A 16,651-nucleotide genomic window follows, 5' to 3' on the forward strand; every position below is an offset into this window, starting at 1 on the left:
CAACTCTCCGTATTTGCAGAAGTAAAAACAATTTTATTCCCCCGATTATGTCGGCTTTCATTACCGTCCTCCATTTCCCACGGCTATTGCTCCCTCCCTCCCTGTCGCTCCTCCCCTCTTCCCACCTCCGCGAGCCAGAGCCCACCCACCTCCACCTCCCGCTCGCCGCCCTCCCCGCCGGATTCCGCGGCTCGCGGCGAGAGTCCCGAGCCTCGGGTCGCCGGCAACCGCGCCGGATCCGGCGGGCTCTCGGCGCGGCAGCGAGCTCCCGCGCAGATCCGACGACGCGCGCGCCTGCGCTCGCTGGGACTCCCGGGGATTGCTGTAGCGCCCGTGGTGGGCTCGGGCGCGTTCTCGCGGGTGGGCGGGGCGGAATTCGAAGAGGGAGAGAAGCTGGGGCCGTGGGAATCGCGGGCGTGCTCACCGTGAGCGCTTGGAGCCCACCCACCCCAACCCCATACCACCCAGCGGCGTCGCATAGGAGCCGCCATGATCGAGCAGTTCGTCAATTTCGTCATCCGGCCTCCTCGGTAACCTTCCCGCCGCCCGCATGATCCTCCGTTGCCTTTGTTATTTGGTGCTGATTGTCATGGCATTGCATTGGCACGCGGCCGCTGTAATTGGAACAATGCGGGTGGGATACAATTGGGATTTCGATACACATGCCACATCAGGTCCGAAATGGTCGATGGTTTTAAAATGCTAGTGCATGCAGCTGTTTAATTTGTGATAGATGTGACAAACATTTAGCCAGCTACGTTAATCGTACCAGCGGTCAAGTTTGGAAATTGAAAGTTCAGTTTAGAGGAGGATGTGTGAGGAAGCCGAGGGCAGTTTTTCAGCTAGTCTTTCATGATAGTACATTGGACTTGATTAAGTTGCTCGGTCATGGCAAATCAGTGCTATCATGTGCCATTAAAGCTATGGTTAGGACAGTGTGATGATCATTAAAGTTGTCGTGTTATGCATAGTTGTACCTGTATATGGTCAGAGTTTCAGACATGATGTTTATCCATATAGCGTTGAGAAGTAACCTTAACCTGTCCTGCAATGCCATGTATATCGTAGGCTGCAAAGCTAACTTCTATACAATGTTTACTTGTTACTTTGCATTTTCCAAGCACATGCCCACTGATACGGTTTGCTAACTTTCAAATTTTAAAGCATCTGCACCTGATCTGATGAGATTGAATGATTGCTAATTTGCAGATCAGAGTATAATCCAGATCAGTATTTATGGGAGACAGAGTTTATGCTCGCAGGGCGAAGGTACAAACGACTAGACTTGGAGGCAAGTACGGAGACCAATTATCGAGGTTTCTTCTTTCTTTCGTTTGCTGATGACAAGTGACGCTATCTTTGTTCATAGCCTTATTGGTATACCTTTACCTGGCAGCTTACAAATGCAAGGGGTCATACCTTAAAATGCAGCCACTATGTTCCCGCTTTCATTCCAGAAACTACTGCCCTTCCGTGTGTGATCTACTGCCATGGAAATAGGTACCTACCCTGAGCTCACTGCTATAATATGTTTTCTAATGCACATGGGGCTTCTTTGTTTCATTATTCCTTTTTTATGTAACTTTATGTTAGTAATACATATTTTAAGATTTTGGAAACTGCCGCATTGGATTAATAGTACAATTTAAAATTTCTGAATTCCTCTTTAGTAATAGTGTGATTCAGCTGATCAGCTCGAGCAGTCACCAATTATCTTGTGGAATATTTACCAGGATTTTGCTCTAACTCAATGCAGCGGATGCCGAGCAGATGCAAATGAAGCTGCCGTAATACTTCTTCCTTCAAACATCACAGTTTTCACACTAGACTTTTCTGGGTCAGGTCTATCGGATGGAGATTATGTCAGTCTTGGTTGGCATGAGGTATATAATCAGTATCAGTTTTGTTCTTCTGCATTCATATCTTTGGTGTTCACTGTATCCTGAAATTCACAGTAACTTGCTTCTAGAAAGAAGACCTCAAATGCGCAGTATCATTTCTGCGTACCAATAAGCAAGTTTCCCGTATAGGCGTTTGGGGGCGATCGATGGGTGCTGTTACAAGGTACTTTCTGGGTTAGCTACACTGTGTGCTCCTTTTACATTGCGGCATCTCTATTAATTCCAAACGATCCAATATTTTTGGATTGGTTACTGAACAGAATTGTGTTATTTAATTGATCCTGGGTTATTCCGTTTAGCTCTTAGATTATACTTTAAGAACATCTTCAGGCCTTGAATTCTTGTTCTGTATGTTTTTTTCTACAGCCTACTGTATGGAGCAGAAGATCCCTCAATTGCTGGCATGGTATTGGATAGCGCTTTCACCAACTTGTATGGCTTGATGCTGGAACTTGTGGATGTGTACAAAATCCGTGTTCCAAAATTCACGGTACGTGCATCTCCTTCAGATTCTGCTTCCCCACCATTAAGAAATGATCATGGAAATTCTGGAAGGTCCATTGCCTTAATATTTGGGAACCGTGTCTTAATCACTGTGGTTCTTCCTTGTTCCCTTTCAGACACAACGTTTTCATATAGCAGTACAATGATTTGGCCACGCCCCATCAAAATCTGTGTTTTTCTATCCAGCACCCAATTTTTAGTTTTTCCCTGCAATTATGGCTGCACGATTCAATTTTGTGCCACTTTATCAAGCTACAACTATATAAAAAACCATGTGACCAATATTGTCCAGTTGTTTAAATGCAAAAGACATAAATTATACAGTCCATATCAAGGTTCAAGACAGCGTTAAGCGTAATTGGTGCGGTGGCCTTCCGCTTAGCGCTTCAGCGTGCATAAGCGGCGCTTTTTTCCGCTTTTCTCCGCTTAAGCGCTTATGCAATCGATGCGGAAGGCCTCCGCAATGCGCTTCAGCGGGCATAAGCGACGCTTTTTTCCGCTTTCCTGAACCTTGGTCCATATGTAAAACAGATACAACTGAAGTTATGATTGATGTCATCTGAACTTTTCTATGTGCCAGCCCCAAAAAAAACTAATGTCGATGCTTCCTTAGACGTGATGTTAGTTTACGAAACAAAAGTTTATATCTTCGATAGAACGTGCCAAGTATGAATTACTTCGATCAGATTAGTACCCAGCTGAATTTAGCTTGGACAGCGAATCAATTCACCCTCTAGTTGCAACATGCAAAAGATTGCGAAAAATTATCTCATTACACTCTTATTCTGCTACTGAAACATATTTTTTCAAACACTCAACTTTAGCACAGAAGGACAAACTGGTTGAATTATTGCTTTCCTACATTTGGAGCTTTCTTTTCTGTCATTTGAGTTAGAGGAATCTGTTTTATCACTACTGTGTATAGAAGGACAATGTGTTCATTAAATAATTAGATTTGGTGAAGTTCCTTGATGCATTCTCACTAAGATAAAAAATTTCTGAACTTTGTGAGCATTGCTGTAATTGCATAGTGCTAATGAGTTGTTCTGTCTTTCCAGGTTAAGATGGCATTACAGTACATGCGGCGAACCATTCAGAAAAGAGCTAAGTTTGACATAATGGATCTTAATGTTGTAAAGGTGCACTTCATAAACCATAGCTCGTAACATATAGCTCGATATAACCTCACGGAAGATAATAAAAACAACTTTGCAATGGTGTATACTGCCCATGACTCACTGTAGGGATCATGTCTCAGATTAGATAGCAGGTCTGGTATCTTTACATAAGGAACTCAACATAGAACATTCTCATGTTTTCTTTAAATACGGGAGATTGACAAACAAATATGGTATGTTTGGCTGCCTGCATCATTTTGGCTACCATACCCCAGTGAGCCAGTTTGCTGTGGTGTGAGCTTCAGCCCTGTGTCTAGCTATGTCGTACATGAGTGGGTGTTTGATGACCTGCATTTGGAAAGCCAGGCCTGGTAGATTTTCTAGGTTGCCTGCATGGGATTGAGTATGGTTGCCCAGAAACATGACTAGGTGAGATTAACCCATGGTTCCATCAGACAGGTGACACATGTCGGTGAGACACATGTGCAAGTCAGCTTGAGATGTGGTCTTGCCAAAGCATAGTGGCGTGACCTAGCCCTCTGTCACACCGCTCCCATGCTCAGCCTGCACGGCTCATCATGGACAAGGATAGCAGCATGTCATGTGGTGAGGCATGAGAAGAGGACAGCAGCATGACGAGGAGGTATTGTTGCGCGTTGGGGAGGGAAACACCTGTTGCTTGCGTGCCTGGAGGGGACCTTGACATGGCTGTATTATCACGGTGCGAGCTTGAGCCCATCAAGCATCTTGTCGAACATGTGGTGTAGTCTGCGATGTTGTATATGCCGAGACGCAGGACCAGATGTAGGAGAAACAGAGGGAGCATCGTGTGTTCCCGGCAACGACAATTCCAATTTTGTTGCCAGGATAGGTGAAAGAATTGTGGATTTGCTCCCTGTGTCAACCATGGCGTGGAGATAGAGGAGGATGATCATAGGTGGGCTTCGTACCATACATTGCATCAGTTCAGCCTGGCCATGGAGAAATACTCTAGTTCTGTTTCGTAGGAGCCTAGCTGAGGGTGCGTTAAGTTCGTGCTCCTCATGCAAGCAACCAAACAGCTCTCTGTTGCATCTGGTGGGCGGATGCAGGCAACGAAACACCCATTGCCTGCATCTGGCGGGCCTGGCCGGGGTTCATGCAGGCAACAAAGCACCCTATGTGTGTTCAGTAACTTCATAAGGTGTCAAGGTTATAAAGCGATTTCTGTTATTTGTTGCATTGTGCCAGCGTCAGATTTTGGAACTGGTGTTCTCCAGTTCACACCAAGGATACTATGTAATTACTGATTAACCAATTTCAGTTAAAGCTTAAGGAACCCATTTTTTAGCCTGTTATTGCTACAAAATTTTCTTATGCAAAACTAAGAAAAGCTCACTCTTTGAAAACTTCAAATTATCCCCTTTTCCTAAATTTGCCTCGTAACTAAATTAGATGTCTTACTGTAGTTTCACGACAGACCAACATCATGCGTTATTGCTGAGTTTTGAAGGGGGGGGGGGGAGGGGGGTGTACCTTGGTCCTCTAATAGCGTGGATTATTCAGCATGGACATCTCAAGTGTTGTTGATTTATGTTAAATTCCAGCAACTTTTAAATTGTGTGCTAATTTCAAACTGCAACTGACTTTAGTGTTCTCTTTTTTTCTTAATCAGCTTGCTCCCAAGACATTTATTCCTGCATTATTTGGACATGGTTTAAATGACATGTTTATTCAGCCTCACCACTGTGATCGTATTCACGAAGCATATGGGGTAAATGCATATGTAGCTTCCTTATAAAGTTTCACAGGCAAATAGATGTCACACCAGACACCACATCTAAAATAATATAGGGATTGCTGGTTGACTTTCCTTGTCAATGAGCATGCTAGCCATTTTTTTAACATATGTGTTTTTGTACAGGGGGATAAAAGTATAGTAAAATTTGAGGGAGATCATAATTCCCCGAGACCTCAGTCATATTATGATTCAGTTTCGATATTTTTCTACAATACTCTGCGTCCTCCTCAGTTGCCTGCATCAGGCTCAAATAAGCTACATATGGGTGCTTTAAAAGTTGGTACCATGACCAATGAGGTAAAATTTGGGAAATACTACTATGTAACCAAACTGGAAACTGCTGTATTCTATTGTTTGAAATGAAGTATATAAAGGAAATCACCCTTTTTTTTGGTTGCTCTTTTTCCAGAGTTTGTTCTTTGAGATCATCAATGGTCTGAGGGCAGCTAGAACTGATGCAGGCAGTTCATCAACAGATGCACATGGCTTTCAAAATGGTCTGGCACAGGCCCTTCTCATGTTGTAAATTATAACTAGGTGTTGTTCACTAACTGCTTTATTTTTCTGCAGCTACAACTTCAGTTGTTGAATTGCTATCCGAGAGTGCGAATCAGTTATCCATTAAGAATGACGATTTGGTAGGTTTTTTAGCAGTATGTTGGCATCTATTTTGGAAGACCCTTTCCTAACAAATTTCCGTCAAATGCAGGATTTCCTTTTGGATGAGAATCATAACCTCTCAGGCATGGATGGTGGTAGTGTTGGACATCATTTGCAGGTAAAGTACATAAATTTCTTTAGCTGCTACTCCCTCGGTTCGGAAATAAGTAACTCAGCTTTGTCTAGATGTGGATGTATCTAGACGCATTTCAATGTGTAGATACATCCGTATCTAGATAAAGTCTCACTTATTTCCGAATGGATGTTGTACCTATTTTGCAGTCATGTTGTTATCTCCATCTGCCCTATGATTATTTGGCCTTTTCTTACATTAAGTCACTTCATCGTAAGAATTTGTGATCAGTGGAATATTGATATGGGTGGTCAATACTCATTGCTGGTCATCAACATCGTATAGCTCTCTGCTGGCTAATGAGTATACCTTTCGTAATAGGATAAAACGAGTAGGCACAACGAGGAGTCCTGCTCATACACAAGCTCTAACAGAGAAAGTTGGGGCAGATGTTCATCTTTAGGTGCGGCCAGTGATGGATCACCTCCAGGCGGTACTAATGATAAGCATGAGGTACTTTTCTCGAGTTTCTTGCCTTTCACTCTATCCATTCAGTGCTAGACCTGAGGCGAAAGTAGGCACATTAGGTACGAGAGGTATTCGTGTAAGAAATCAAGATTTCCATGATCCATGTGCTTCCCTTTAGTCGGACGTGCTATTATGCCCCATTCGAAGCAGTCACTTTCTTTTTCCAAAAATATTTCCAGCAAACTAACTTAACTGAGAAAAGAAGAACCTCTCACCTGGTAATTTACTCCACAGAACATGACGGTAAAGGCTCTGGCCACACCGCTGAGGCATGAACAGAGGAAATCAACCAAATCAACGCCCCCGAAAACGAAGGAGAAGAAGATTCATGCACTCTGGAAGAAGCTGAAGCGCGAGAGGGAGGAGATGGGGGACAGCCTCTCTCAGCGTCTGAGGATGTGCCTCGGGCAGTCCCGTCACAGGCGAACTCAATCATCATCTGGACAGCGACTATAGCTGACACGTACAACTGATCCCGTTCGGACTGACGTGAAGATCCTGACGACCCACGGTGCTGTAACTAACACTAGGTAACATACGTATGTAATTTAGTGCCATGGCTCGTGTGACCTGGCTGCATGGAGGGGCTGTGAGCATTGGGCGGGTACGCTCATGGGTCATAGCTGTCGTCTCTTGTGGTCCGCTGTTTTCCTTGTTGCTGTGGATGTTGTAAGTTGTGATGCCTGTTGGCGAAATGAAAGGAATGCCGTCCATTGTTTTCCACGGCCATCAATTTGCCGTCTCACCGTCTGCTGTTAAGGGTTGTCCAATTTGACCCGATGTGCTTTTAGTCATTTGTCTTGTTCAAATGAGATTCGTTGTCCATCATAATGATTATAATCAAACCTTGCTGGGCAGAGGTTTTATAAGTGGGGAATTATATGGAGTGAACATTAGAATTTGAGAACCACGGAGCGAACACATTGTCAGTCGTTGGATCTTAAGTATAAGCATATGTGCAATTACACATGTGTGCAAGCACACATATAAAAAATTGGTAACGGGTCCGAATTGCACACATATGTGCAATTGCACCTAAAACAATAGGTTGTCCATTATACGGATGCAATCGCCAACCATATATAACTGCATATAGGAAAAAAGTTATGGCAACTACAATTATAAAAAGGATAAAAAACAAGGACAAGCTATTGTGCAATTGCTCACAACTATATGCTTGTCTTTGTCTCCCTCCAGCAGCGCGTACTCTCTTCCCATTAACGCAAGCCCAACACGGTAAAAGAACAAAAAATAGCTGAAAAAGAACCCAATCAAAACCAAAAAAGACAAAAAGGGATAACAACCATAACCTAGAAAAGCCCACCATCAAGTCCAGCGTAACCGTGACCTAATCTAGCTACCGAGCACTACGACCCGGCGGATTGGGACCTGGCAACGCGCGAGGTCGAAATCGGCAGCGTCTGTTGGTGCCGCAAGATTCGTAGCTAATATAGTGTCTGTTGAATACGCGTTTGACTTTCATTTCCGCACTTCGCATACGCAGCTGTATACAAAGGCCACCGCGTACGATACTGAACTAGCAGTTATTGACATTTATTAGCATGGTGCAGGATAGTTAGGCGTATGTTGGACCATGTCACTTAATTGCCAGCGGCGGTCGGCACCCCTGGTATCCTCTCGCTTGACCACCAGCTCTACACAAGCACCCAGGCCTGTACTGTAGATCATCCCCTACCTTGAGCAACGAAGAGAGTTCCGTATCGCCCGCTACAACAAAGCTGACTAGCAGCCCCGGCCGGCCTTGCAACTTGTTTCAGGTAGCGATTACTGTAGATCTTCTCCAACCTCTAGACAACCGCTGCAGGTCAACAGTGCCGGCAAAGCAGAGCATCGACTACCAAGGCACGAGCTTCTGGTTTGGAGCTTATCGAATTTGTGCATATTAACTAGTCTTCTTGTGACTCGTCCATATGATGCATATACAAAAAAAAAAAAACGCTTAGTTCACCAATTATTCGTTGAGATCTGGACAATTTCATGAGCCAAATAAAATGCATGTATATATTTTTCACTGAATCATTTGGATTGCAAGGAAAAATTACACATTCCTTTTACCAAATCGGAGTGAGATCAACAAAAATGTTAATCCAACATGCAATGACAGGGAGAAAGATGTAGCGACTCTACTTACAAAAATGTTCAATACTGCCTCATCCACGCAATGACGAAAATCTGTATGAGAACAATGTTCCCATTACTAGATCGGAATGAGAAGAACGAAAATCTGTACAAATCCAACACAGAATGAGATCAAGAAAAAAACAGGCTCGTACAGATTGGATTTCTCAAATCTTAGCTATTGTACTGAATTGGATTGGAGTGCATTAAGCAGAATAGATGAGTACTAGTACATAACCAAAAATAGCCACCACAAAAGCATTCTCCAGATCTGAATCTTCATCAGATTGAAACAAAATAATCCTAGACTAAGAAAACAAATCTCAAACCTAACTTGCACAGGAACATGGCTGCGGCCGCCGCGGCGTCTTCCTGCGATGACTCCTGTCGAGGAGGCTGGGGCGCTGCACCGTTGGTTGGGAGGCTGGGGCACTCCCATCGAGGACGACAGCCGTGGCATGGCTGAAAGCGACTCAGCCACGATGGGGGCGGCGGAGGCGCCAGATCTCGGGAGCGACCTCGCGCTCATGCACGCCTCCGCCGTTCCGGCCGTAGCCCTGCCTCCATTCCGGACGACGCCTCTCTGCGCCAACTAGAACCCCCCAGTTCCGGCCGCTCTCTCGTCGTGTCGCTGCAAGTGGAGCTCCGCCTCGCCGCCGCTTTCCTCGATGGAGACTGACAGAGATAAGGAAAGAGAGTCACAAGGGACAACTGACAACGGGATTTAAGGTCACCTGCCTGGTACAGGTGAGCGGAGGAGTTATAGCCATGCCAACCCTGCTGCCCATGATTAATTGCTCCAAGCGTGCAAGAAATACGACGAATACGCGCAATGCCCAACTCTGGACAAACCGATAATACATGCTTTGGCGTTAATATAGTGCTAATCTCCAACAACGGGACGGGCGCGATATCATCCTCGCCCGTTGCCAGGTTCCGTTGAGCATTTCCGCCGAGCACTACCCTATTTCTCGATCAATCGGGAACTAGCAACGCGGTTGATTATATGCACATAAAAAACTCCACACCTCCACCAGCTAATTAGGGGTCGCATAGCACCCCCCCTAAACCTAGCCGCCTCCCGCACCCCCCCTAAACCTAGCCGCCTCCCGCCGCCGCCGCCGGCCAAAGGCCGCGGGGTGTGGCGGCGGCGGCGGCCATCCCTCTTTCCGCGCTAGGGACGGCGACCTAGCCCCCTTCTCGACGCCACGGCCGGTCGCGTGATGGGCCGGGCGGCGGTCCGCGGCCGCGGCCCTCCCGTCTCCCGTCGGCTCTTCCCCGCCGGTGGTGGCCGATGGTGGTGGCCGGTGGTGGCACGCCGGTGGTGGTTGGTGTTGGGCGGCGGCTACGAGCTACTTTCCCGCCCGCCTCTCGCCGGCGCGTGGAGGTGGTCTTCGGTTTCTCCCGCGGCACGAGGTCGCCGGGGCGGCGAGTCTTGGGTTCGACGGTGGAGGCGGCCTTCTTCTTCGCCGGAGGAGGTCGGGCTGGTTGCCGGGGTGGCGGATCACGAGATCCGTCTACTCCGGTGATGAAGATCTAGTCGACAACGAGATGGCGGCGAAGGGGCCACCGGTGAAAACCGCGCCTTGACTTCGTTCTTGGCCGATGATGGCGACGGCTTTTGGCGTCGTTCCCTTGCGAAGGCATCATCTTTGCTGGCCTTTTCGCTTGCCCTCGCCGAGTTGGGGATTCGCGGCTGTCGGTGAAAACCGTGCCTCGCTTGGCGGACGATGGCGGCGTTAAGCGTCGTTTCCTTCTTGAAGGCATCGTCGTCGCAGTCTGCGGCTATTCACTCGTGCTTCGCTCCGGGGAAACTCTAGATCCAACCGGGATCGGACGATGACGGCGCTCCCTGCGTCGTTCTACCTCTTGGGGCATCGTTTTTGGAGCAGCGGCTAGATGGAGGTGGATCTTGGTGGTGTGGTGTTCATCTACCACGTTATCGTTGATGATTCTCAGCGGCGTGGAGCTGCGGGGTGTCGAAGATGGGCGAGGACTGCTGGACGCGTGCAGGATGGCGGGGCCGTCTGGTGTCATGGTGGCATCGACGGCAGGTCTTGCAAGGTTAATGCAATGATCTCTCTTGAAGATGGAGTCGAGGAAGACGGCGGTAGCAACTTCTGTGGCGTGTGCGTTGGCATGCGCAGAGAGTCTGCTCGACTGGATGTGCTTCTCACCTGCTATTGGGCGGTTTGGGAAGGCATTTGGTTTTTGGATGATGTCAGTTGGTGTATTGTCACCCCTTCATCCCATCGTAGGTCTAGTGAGGTGGCTTCGAGGTTGATTTTTTGTATTACTTCTTGTAAGGTTTGCGAATAATCTAATAAAAAGCCGTGTGCATCCTTTGGATGCAGAAGCTGGGGCGATTTTTCCCCCTTTTCGAAAAAAAATGCACATAAAAAACTCGAGGGTCTGATGCTAAACTTATTTTTATAGTACCTCAGTTCTAATTAATAAGCAATATTTTTTTAAAATCAAACTATGTAAAATTTGATCAAGTTTTTAGAAAAAAAATCATTAACATGGACAATAGAAAATCAACACCGTTAGATACATCATAAAATATATTTTTATGGGATATCTATATAATTTTATAGTTATTGATATTTTTTCCTAAAAATTTAGTTAAACTTCACTTAGCTTAACCTTTTTATTTTTAAATTTAAGCCTTACTCATTGGAGTAGTAGAAACTAAACTTACTTTCTTTTTCTATTGAAACTATACAACACCCACAAACAGATCAAATGATCTGGCTGTCGAAAAACGACAAGCATCAATTGGTGCACGAGTCAGTTTATTCCGGTACTCTCCTTTACAAAAATTTGCCTTCCCACAGAAGAGATCATCGGGAAAGATAGTACAACTCCTATGTTACAGCTGGGCATGGGCAGCCCGGCCCGGACGACCCGGTCCAAAAATTCTGGGTTAGATTGGGCTTGCACTTCGGGCTGGGCTCAGGTCTGATTTTTGAGCCTGAACATCGGGTCGGGCAGGGCTTGGGCTCACATTTTTCGCGCTTCAGGTAAAGTTCAGGCTGGGCTTTTCCCGTTGAGGCCAGATTGGGGCTCGATTTTTAGGCCCGATAGTCAGCCTGGGCTTAGGCTTGGCATTTTAGGTTTGGCTTTTTCGGGTTGGCCCAAAGCTCGGCCCGACTTTTGCCCATGTGTATCCTACATATACTCTCTCTGTTCTATAATTTCTTGTCATCGTTTGAGCTATGACAAAATTTATGAAACAGAGGGAGTACATTGATACTCGCCAACATGTCACTAAAATTGGGTAAATAATCCCTGCGCGACTGTTTCGAGACGGCTGTAGATAATATCCAGATGAGCTCACGAGTGCCGCAAGGACTATCTATAAATTCTATCTATATGTCTGCAAGCCATCCACATACCTCAGCAAATTACTTTAATTTCAGTTTTAATAATAGTAACCAAGTTTTCGTCTCAATATTATCCACCCAACATGTCCGATGTTTGGTGTTCTCATATGCCCTCTGCATGCTAGCACTACACCATCTTCTTAGAGCATCTCTAGTCGCGTCCTCCGAACAGCGTCGGATTTAGCGTTTGGAGGATGCTATTTCTTTGTGCGCGTTTGGGGACGTCGCTGCTCCGTCGCGTCCTCCATATAGAAATTTAGATTTTTTTATATTCAATCGAAAACAGTCGAATTCATTCAAACTTGCTATGTATTACATGGATTTGAACGAAATTCGATGAAATTTAAACCTAAACCCTAATTTAGTAGTACTTGCGGTGCCCAGAGGGGTCGTAATAGTGGTGGAAGTTGTACATGCCGTCGTTGATGACGTTCTGCTTGCTGCGCTCGTCGGGATCGTCAATGGGCTCGTATTCACCGCGTCGCTGGCCCAGCTTCGCCGTCGTTGGTGATGTCGATGAGTGGCATCCCAACGCCGCAGATGGACATGGCGATCGCCGTGTCGATATCGCCCCTATAGGCATTCTTGTCGTTCAAGGACGCCATGAACGCCGCGTGCAGCCCTGGGCAGTTCTCGGGGTCGTCGCTGCTGGTGATGAGGCGCTGCCGCCGCTCGTACTCGGCCATCTTCGCGGCCTTCGTGGCTTCCTCATCGTCCTGCTCCTCCTTCACCCTTGCTGCTGCCGTGCTGGTTCACGGATGGTGATGCTGCTAATGCCGCACCTCCGAATCACGGGCGGCGTCGCGTACTCATGCTCCTCCTTCACCTCGCGCTTCGGCATGCTGTACGATGTGGTGCGGTGCAAGGAAGGCGCAGACCGCACCGGCCCCGAAGAAGAAGAGTTCGAGGAGGACGAGTACACGTCCTCCTCGGCTGCCAGCGCGCCGAAGCCCGAGGAGATGGCGGCGGAGAAGGCGACATCTCTAACCTTGGGGCGCTGTTGTGGATGCCTTCGACGACGGTCGAGAGGGTGCGTCTGGGAACGCCCTAGAAACGGAGGCACCCCTCCTTGTTCCATGTGTTCCTCCGGCCGACGAGGCCATCGGTGTTGTTCATGTCGGCATCGTACTACGCCTGGAAGAAGTCCGCCCACCAGTCATCGTTGCCGGTGGGGGCCCAGGTGGGATCGGCGCGCTCCTCGGCGCTGGGCTCTGATCGCGTCCCTCCAACGATCGGTGCCCGGCGGCGGCGGCGGGACGCCGATCCCGTTGACGGCCATCCTCCAGCCGCCGCTGCTTGGCAGGCGCATGTCTGGCGGGACAGGGTACCGCACGTGGAACAACGTCCACGCCTCCATCACCGTGAGGCTACCGCACCCAAAACGTTCGCGGCGAGGATGTTCTTGCAGGAGGACGACAGTGAGATGTGGCGGAAGGAAGGAAGGAGACGGCGGTTGTCGAGAATGGCGGTTGTCGAGAACGGCGCGACGGGATTGGAATGTGGAAGCGACGAGAAGGAAGGATGGGCGCTCTTTATCGTACAACGGTGGCTGGCGAGGCGGCAACGGGGCGTTGGCCGAAATAAATGACGGCGCGGATGGCCACGCGACCATGCGCGACGAGACACTTCACTGCGCCGCCTGGGAAAAACTGGGGGCCATTAACGTTGCTTGATCAGAGGTACGCGACGGATTTTAGACTTCTATGTCAATGACGCTTCGAGCCCGTCACTCCCCTCCTCGCTTCTCGTTCTGTCCGGCGCGCCCGGAGCGTCCCCTGTGGAGCGAGGACGGGTTCGGGGCACCGGGCACCCTATTGGACCGCGTCGGGCGGAAGGAGGTTTTGGGATGCGCGACTAGGGTCGAACAAATGTCCGGCATGCCCCAAAATCGTTTGGAATGTAACTGGAGATGCTCTTAATGCCTCTTTCATTGCATCAATAATTTACTCGTTCCCACCTTGGCATACGAACAGGTTCATGAAGCCTTCCATCCATTCATGTTCCTTCTATATATCCATTCATGTTCCATGACTATTTATCTATTATGATCCCCTCCATTTGTCTTTTGGGCAGTTTTCCATCTTCACTCTTCAGCTTCACCTCAAATGAAGCTCACATGACTTAGAGCATCTCCAGCCGTTGGAGGTCCCCGGGACACAATCCGGATAGAAATGGTCCGGATTGGACCTAGTTTTGGCATGGGGAGCAACGATTTTTCAGCCGTCTTCCCACACACGACACTCGTGAAGATGCCCGTGAGGTGTTCGACCTGTTGCGTGGCCGGCGGCGCGGAAGCCTGGCCTCGACGCCTGATGTCTACGCACGCTTCTATTCCTGTAGACAGTGTTGGGCCTCCAAGAGCAGAGGTTCGTAGAACAGCAGCAAGTTTCCCTTAAGTGAATCACCCAAGGTTTATCGAACTCAGGTTGGTAGAGGTCAAAGATATCCCTCTCAAGCAACCCTGCAATTAAGATACAAGAAGTCTCTTGTGTCCCCAACACACCTAATACACTTGTCAGATGTATATGTGCACTAGTTCGGCGAAGAGATAGTGAAATACAAGTAATATGGATGATTATAAATAGTAATTGCAATCTGAAATAAAAATGGCAGCAAGCGAACATGTAGCAGAACTTGTTGGAAACAGTGTTTCAATGCTTAGAAACAAGGCCTAGGGATCATACTTTCACTAGTGGACACTCTCAACAATGATCACATAATTGAATAAATAAATGCTACTCTCAAACACTCTCTTGTTGGATAACAAACACCATTCATTGTGTAGGGCTGCAAAAGCACACCTCAAGCCGGAGTAAACAAGCTCCACAACGTCATTAAGGAATCACACACGATGCACACACTGTCACGATCACACCGTGGAGAGTGACTCCGGAGTTCATATTAAAGTAACCTCTAGAGTGTATAATAGACAAGAGTAACATCTATATATTCAACTAGATTACAAAGCTCATGATCACATAAAGATCACACCATGGGAGAGAGAGATGAACCACATAGCTACCGGTAGAGCCCTCAGCCTCGGGGGAGAACTACTCCCTCCTCATCATCGGAGACAGCAACAACGATGAAGATGGCGATGGAGTCGATGGAGATGGCTCCGGGGGCAAATCCCCGTCCCGGCAGGGTGCCGAAACAGAGACTTCTGTCCCCCGAATTAGGGTTTTTGGTGGCGGCGGAGCTACGGAACTCTTCTGGAGAAATCGTCGATCCCCTTAGGGTTTTCGGGCGGGAGCTTAATATAGGCGAAAGAGCGGCGCGAGGGGGTGCCCGAGGGGCCCACCCCATAGGCGGCGCCGCCCCTCCTCGGCCGTGCCGGTGGATGGGGAGGAGGCCGTGGGCCTCCTCCGGCCCGGCCCTTACGGCTCCGTGGGTCTTTTGGCGAAATAGAATTTACGTAATTTTTCCGGATTTTTCCGAGCACTTTGGTTTTTGGGCCTTTTACGCAATAAACGGACATAATAAACAGAAACTGGCACTGTGGCATCTTGTTAATAGGTTAGTCCAATAAATGCCATATTATGATATAAAGTGCATATAAAACATGTAGCTATTGGCATAAAACTAGCATGGAACATAAGAAATTATAGATACGTTGGAGACATATCAACGCCATGCAGGGGTGGAGACACGCGGGGACTGGGCATCCGCCGCCGACGTGGCCCGCGTCGAGGAAAATGTCCCAGGGTTGGCCCAATCGATCTATACCGCCGACGCGGCAAGGTGTGACCACCGCCGCCGGACCACGGGTGCTCCCGCGGCCGTTGCTGCTCTGCCACACGGTTTCCAACGCCGTGCTCCCCGCGCGCCCAGCGAACTCCGGCATGCGAGGCTCCTCCTGCCCATGATCTAGCCTCCATGCTCCTCTGGCGTCTGGTCGATGCATGGTCTTCCGCGTGGGGAGGGCGTGGAAAACGGAGGCAGAGAGGCGCGGCGGGCGGCTGGGTTGGTGTGGCTGGTGGCCGGGGCAGCGATCCCTTGTCGTGGTCGATTGGTTGCGTCAGGAGAGAGAAACGGTGGGAAAGGAGAGAGAATGTGGTGTGTGGGGACCAGCATTTTTTGGCTAATCTTCACTGACACGCGGGTCAGAGCGCGGAATTTGCTCCATCCGGAGCCCCCGACAGCACCCCTGGGAACCGAGGATGACCTGGGGAGTTCGGACGGATTTATGCCTAAGTCCGGACGAAAACGAGAAGCTGGGGGCGTGATTGGGCCATTTTCGTCCGTCCGGATAAAAAAAGAGGTTCGGAGGGCTTTCCCGGAAACATGGCTGGAGATGCTCTTAGAATCGAGACAAAAAGGTGGTTGTTGTAGGACGCATCAGAGGATGAATGTTAAGAAGATGAGATTTGGCAGCCTGGTCGTGGTAAGGCAAAGTAAGTAGCTCCCTCCGGCTTCTTACTTGGTTATGGTCGCCGCGAATATGACCCAAATTGTCCGTGCGTGAAGAATCTCGTCCCAGGCTTCCGAGCGTCTGTGGTTGTGCGATGGTCCCACATGACAGGGCTTAATGCGGTCACCCACGCGCGAGCGTCGATAGTCTC

At 48.4% G+C, this 16,651-nt stretch overlaps 1 protein-coding gene across 1 annotated transcript; it reads left to right on the forward strand.

Annotated features, from left to right (window-relative positions):
* Positions 1–414: 414 nt before the first annotated feature.
* On the forward strand, positions 415–7,297 carry LOC124691984. The gene is made up of 14 exons (XM_047225286.1): positions 415–530; positions 1,210–1,291; positions 1,397–1,500; positions 1,757–1,883; positions 1,970–2,064; positions 2,268–2,391; positions 3,464–3,544; positions 5,178–5,276; positions 5,427–5,600; positions 5,713–5,800; positions 5,874–5,941; positions 6,013–6,081; positions 6,418–6,549; positions 6,799–7,297. Exons 1-14 carry the CDS (start codon positions 490–492, stop codon positions 7,018–7,020), a joined length of 1,506 nt encoding a protein of 501 aa, XP_047081242.1. The 5' UTR covers positions 415–489; the 3' UTR covers positions 7,021–7,297.
* Positions 7,298–16,651: the final 9,354 nt, after the last annotated feature.

Source organism: Lolium rigidum, chromosome 2 (assembly GCF_022539505.1).
Source record: "Lolium rigidum isolate FL_2022 chromosome 2, APGP_CSIRO_Lrig_0.1, whole genome shotgun sequence".
NCBI classification, from domain to species: domain Eukaryota; kingdom Viridiplantae; phylum Streptophyta; class Magnoliopsida; order Poales; family Poaceae; genus Lolium; species Lolium rigidum.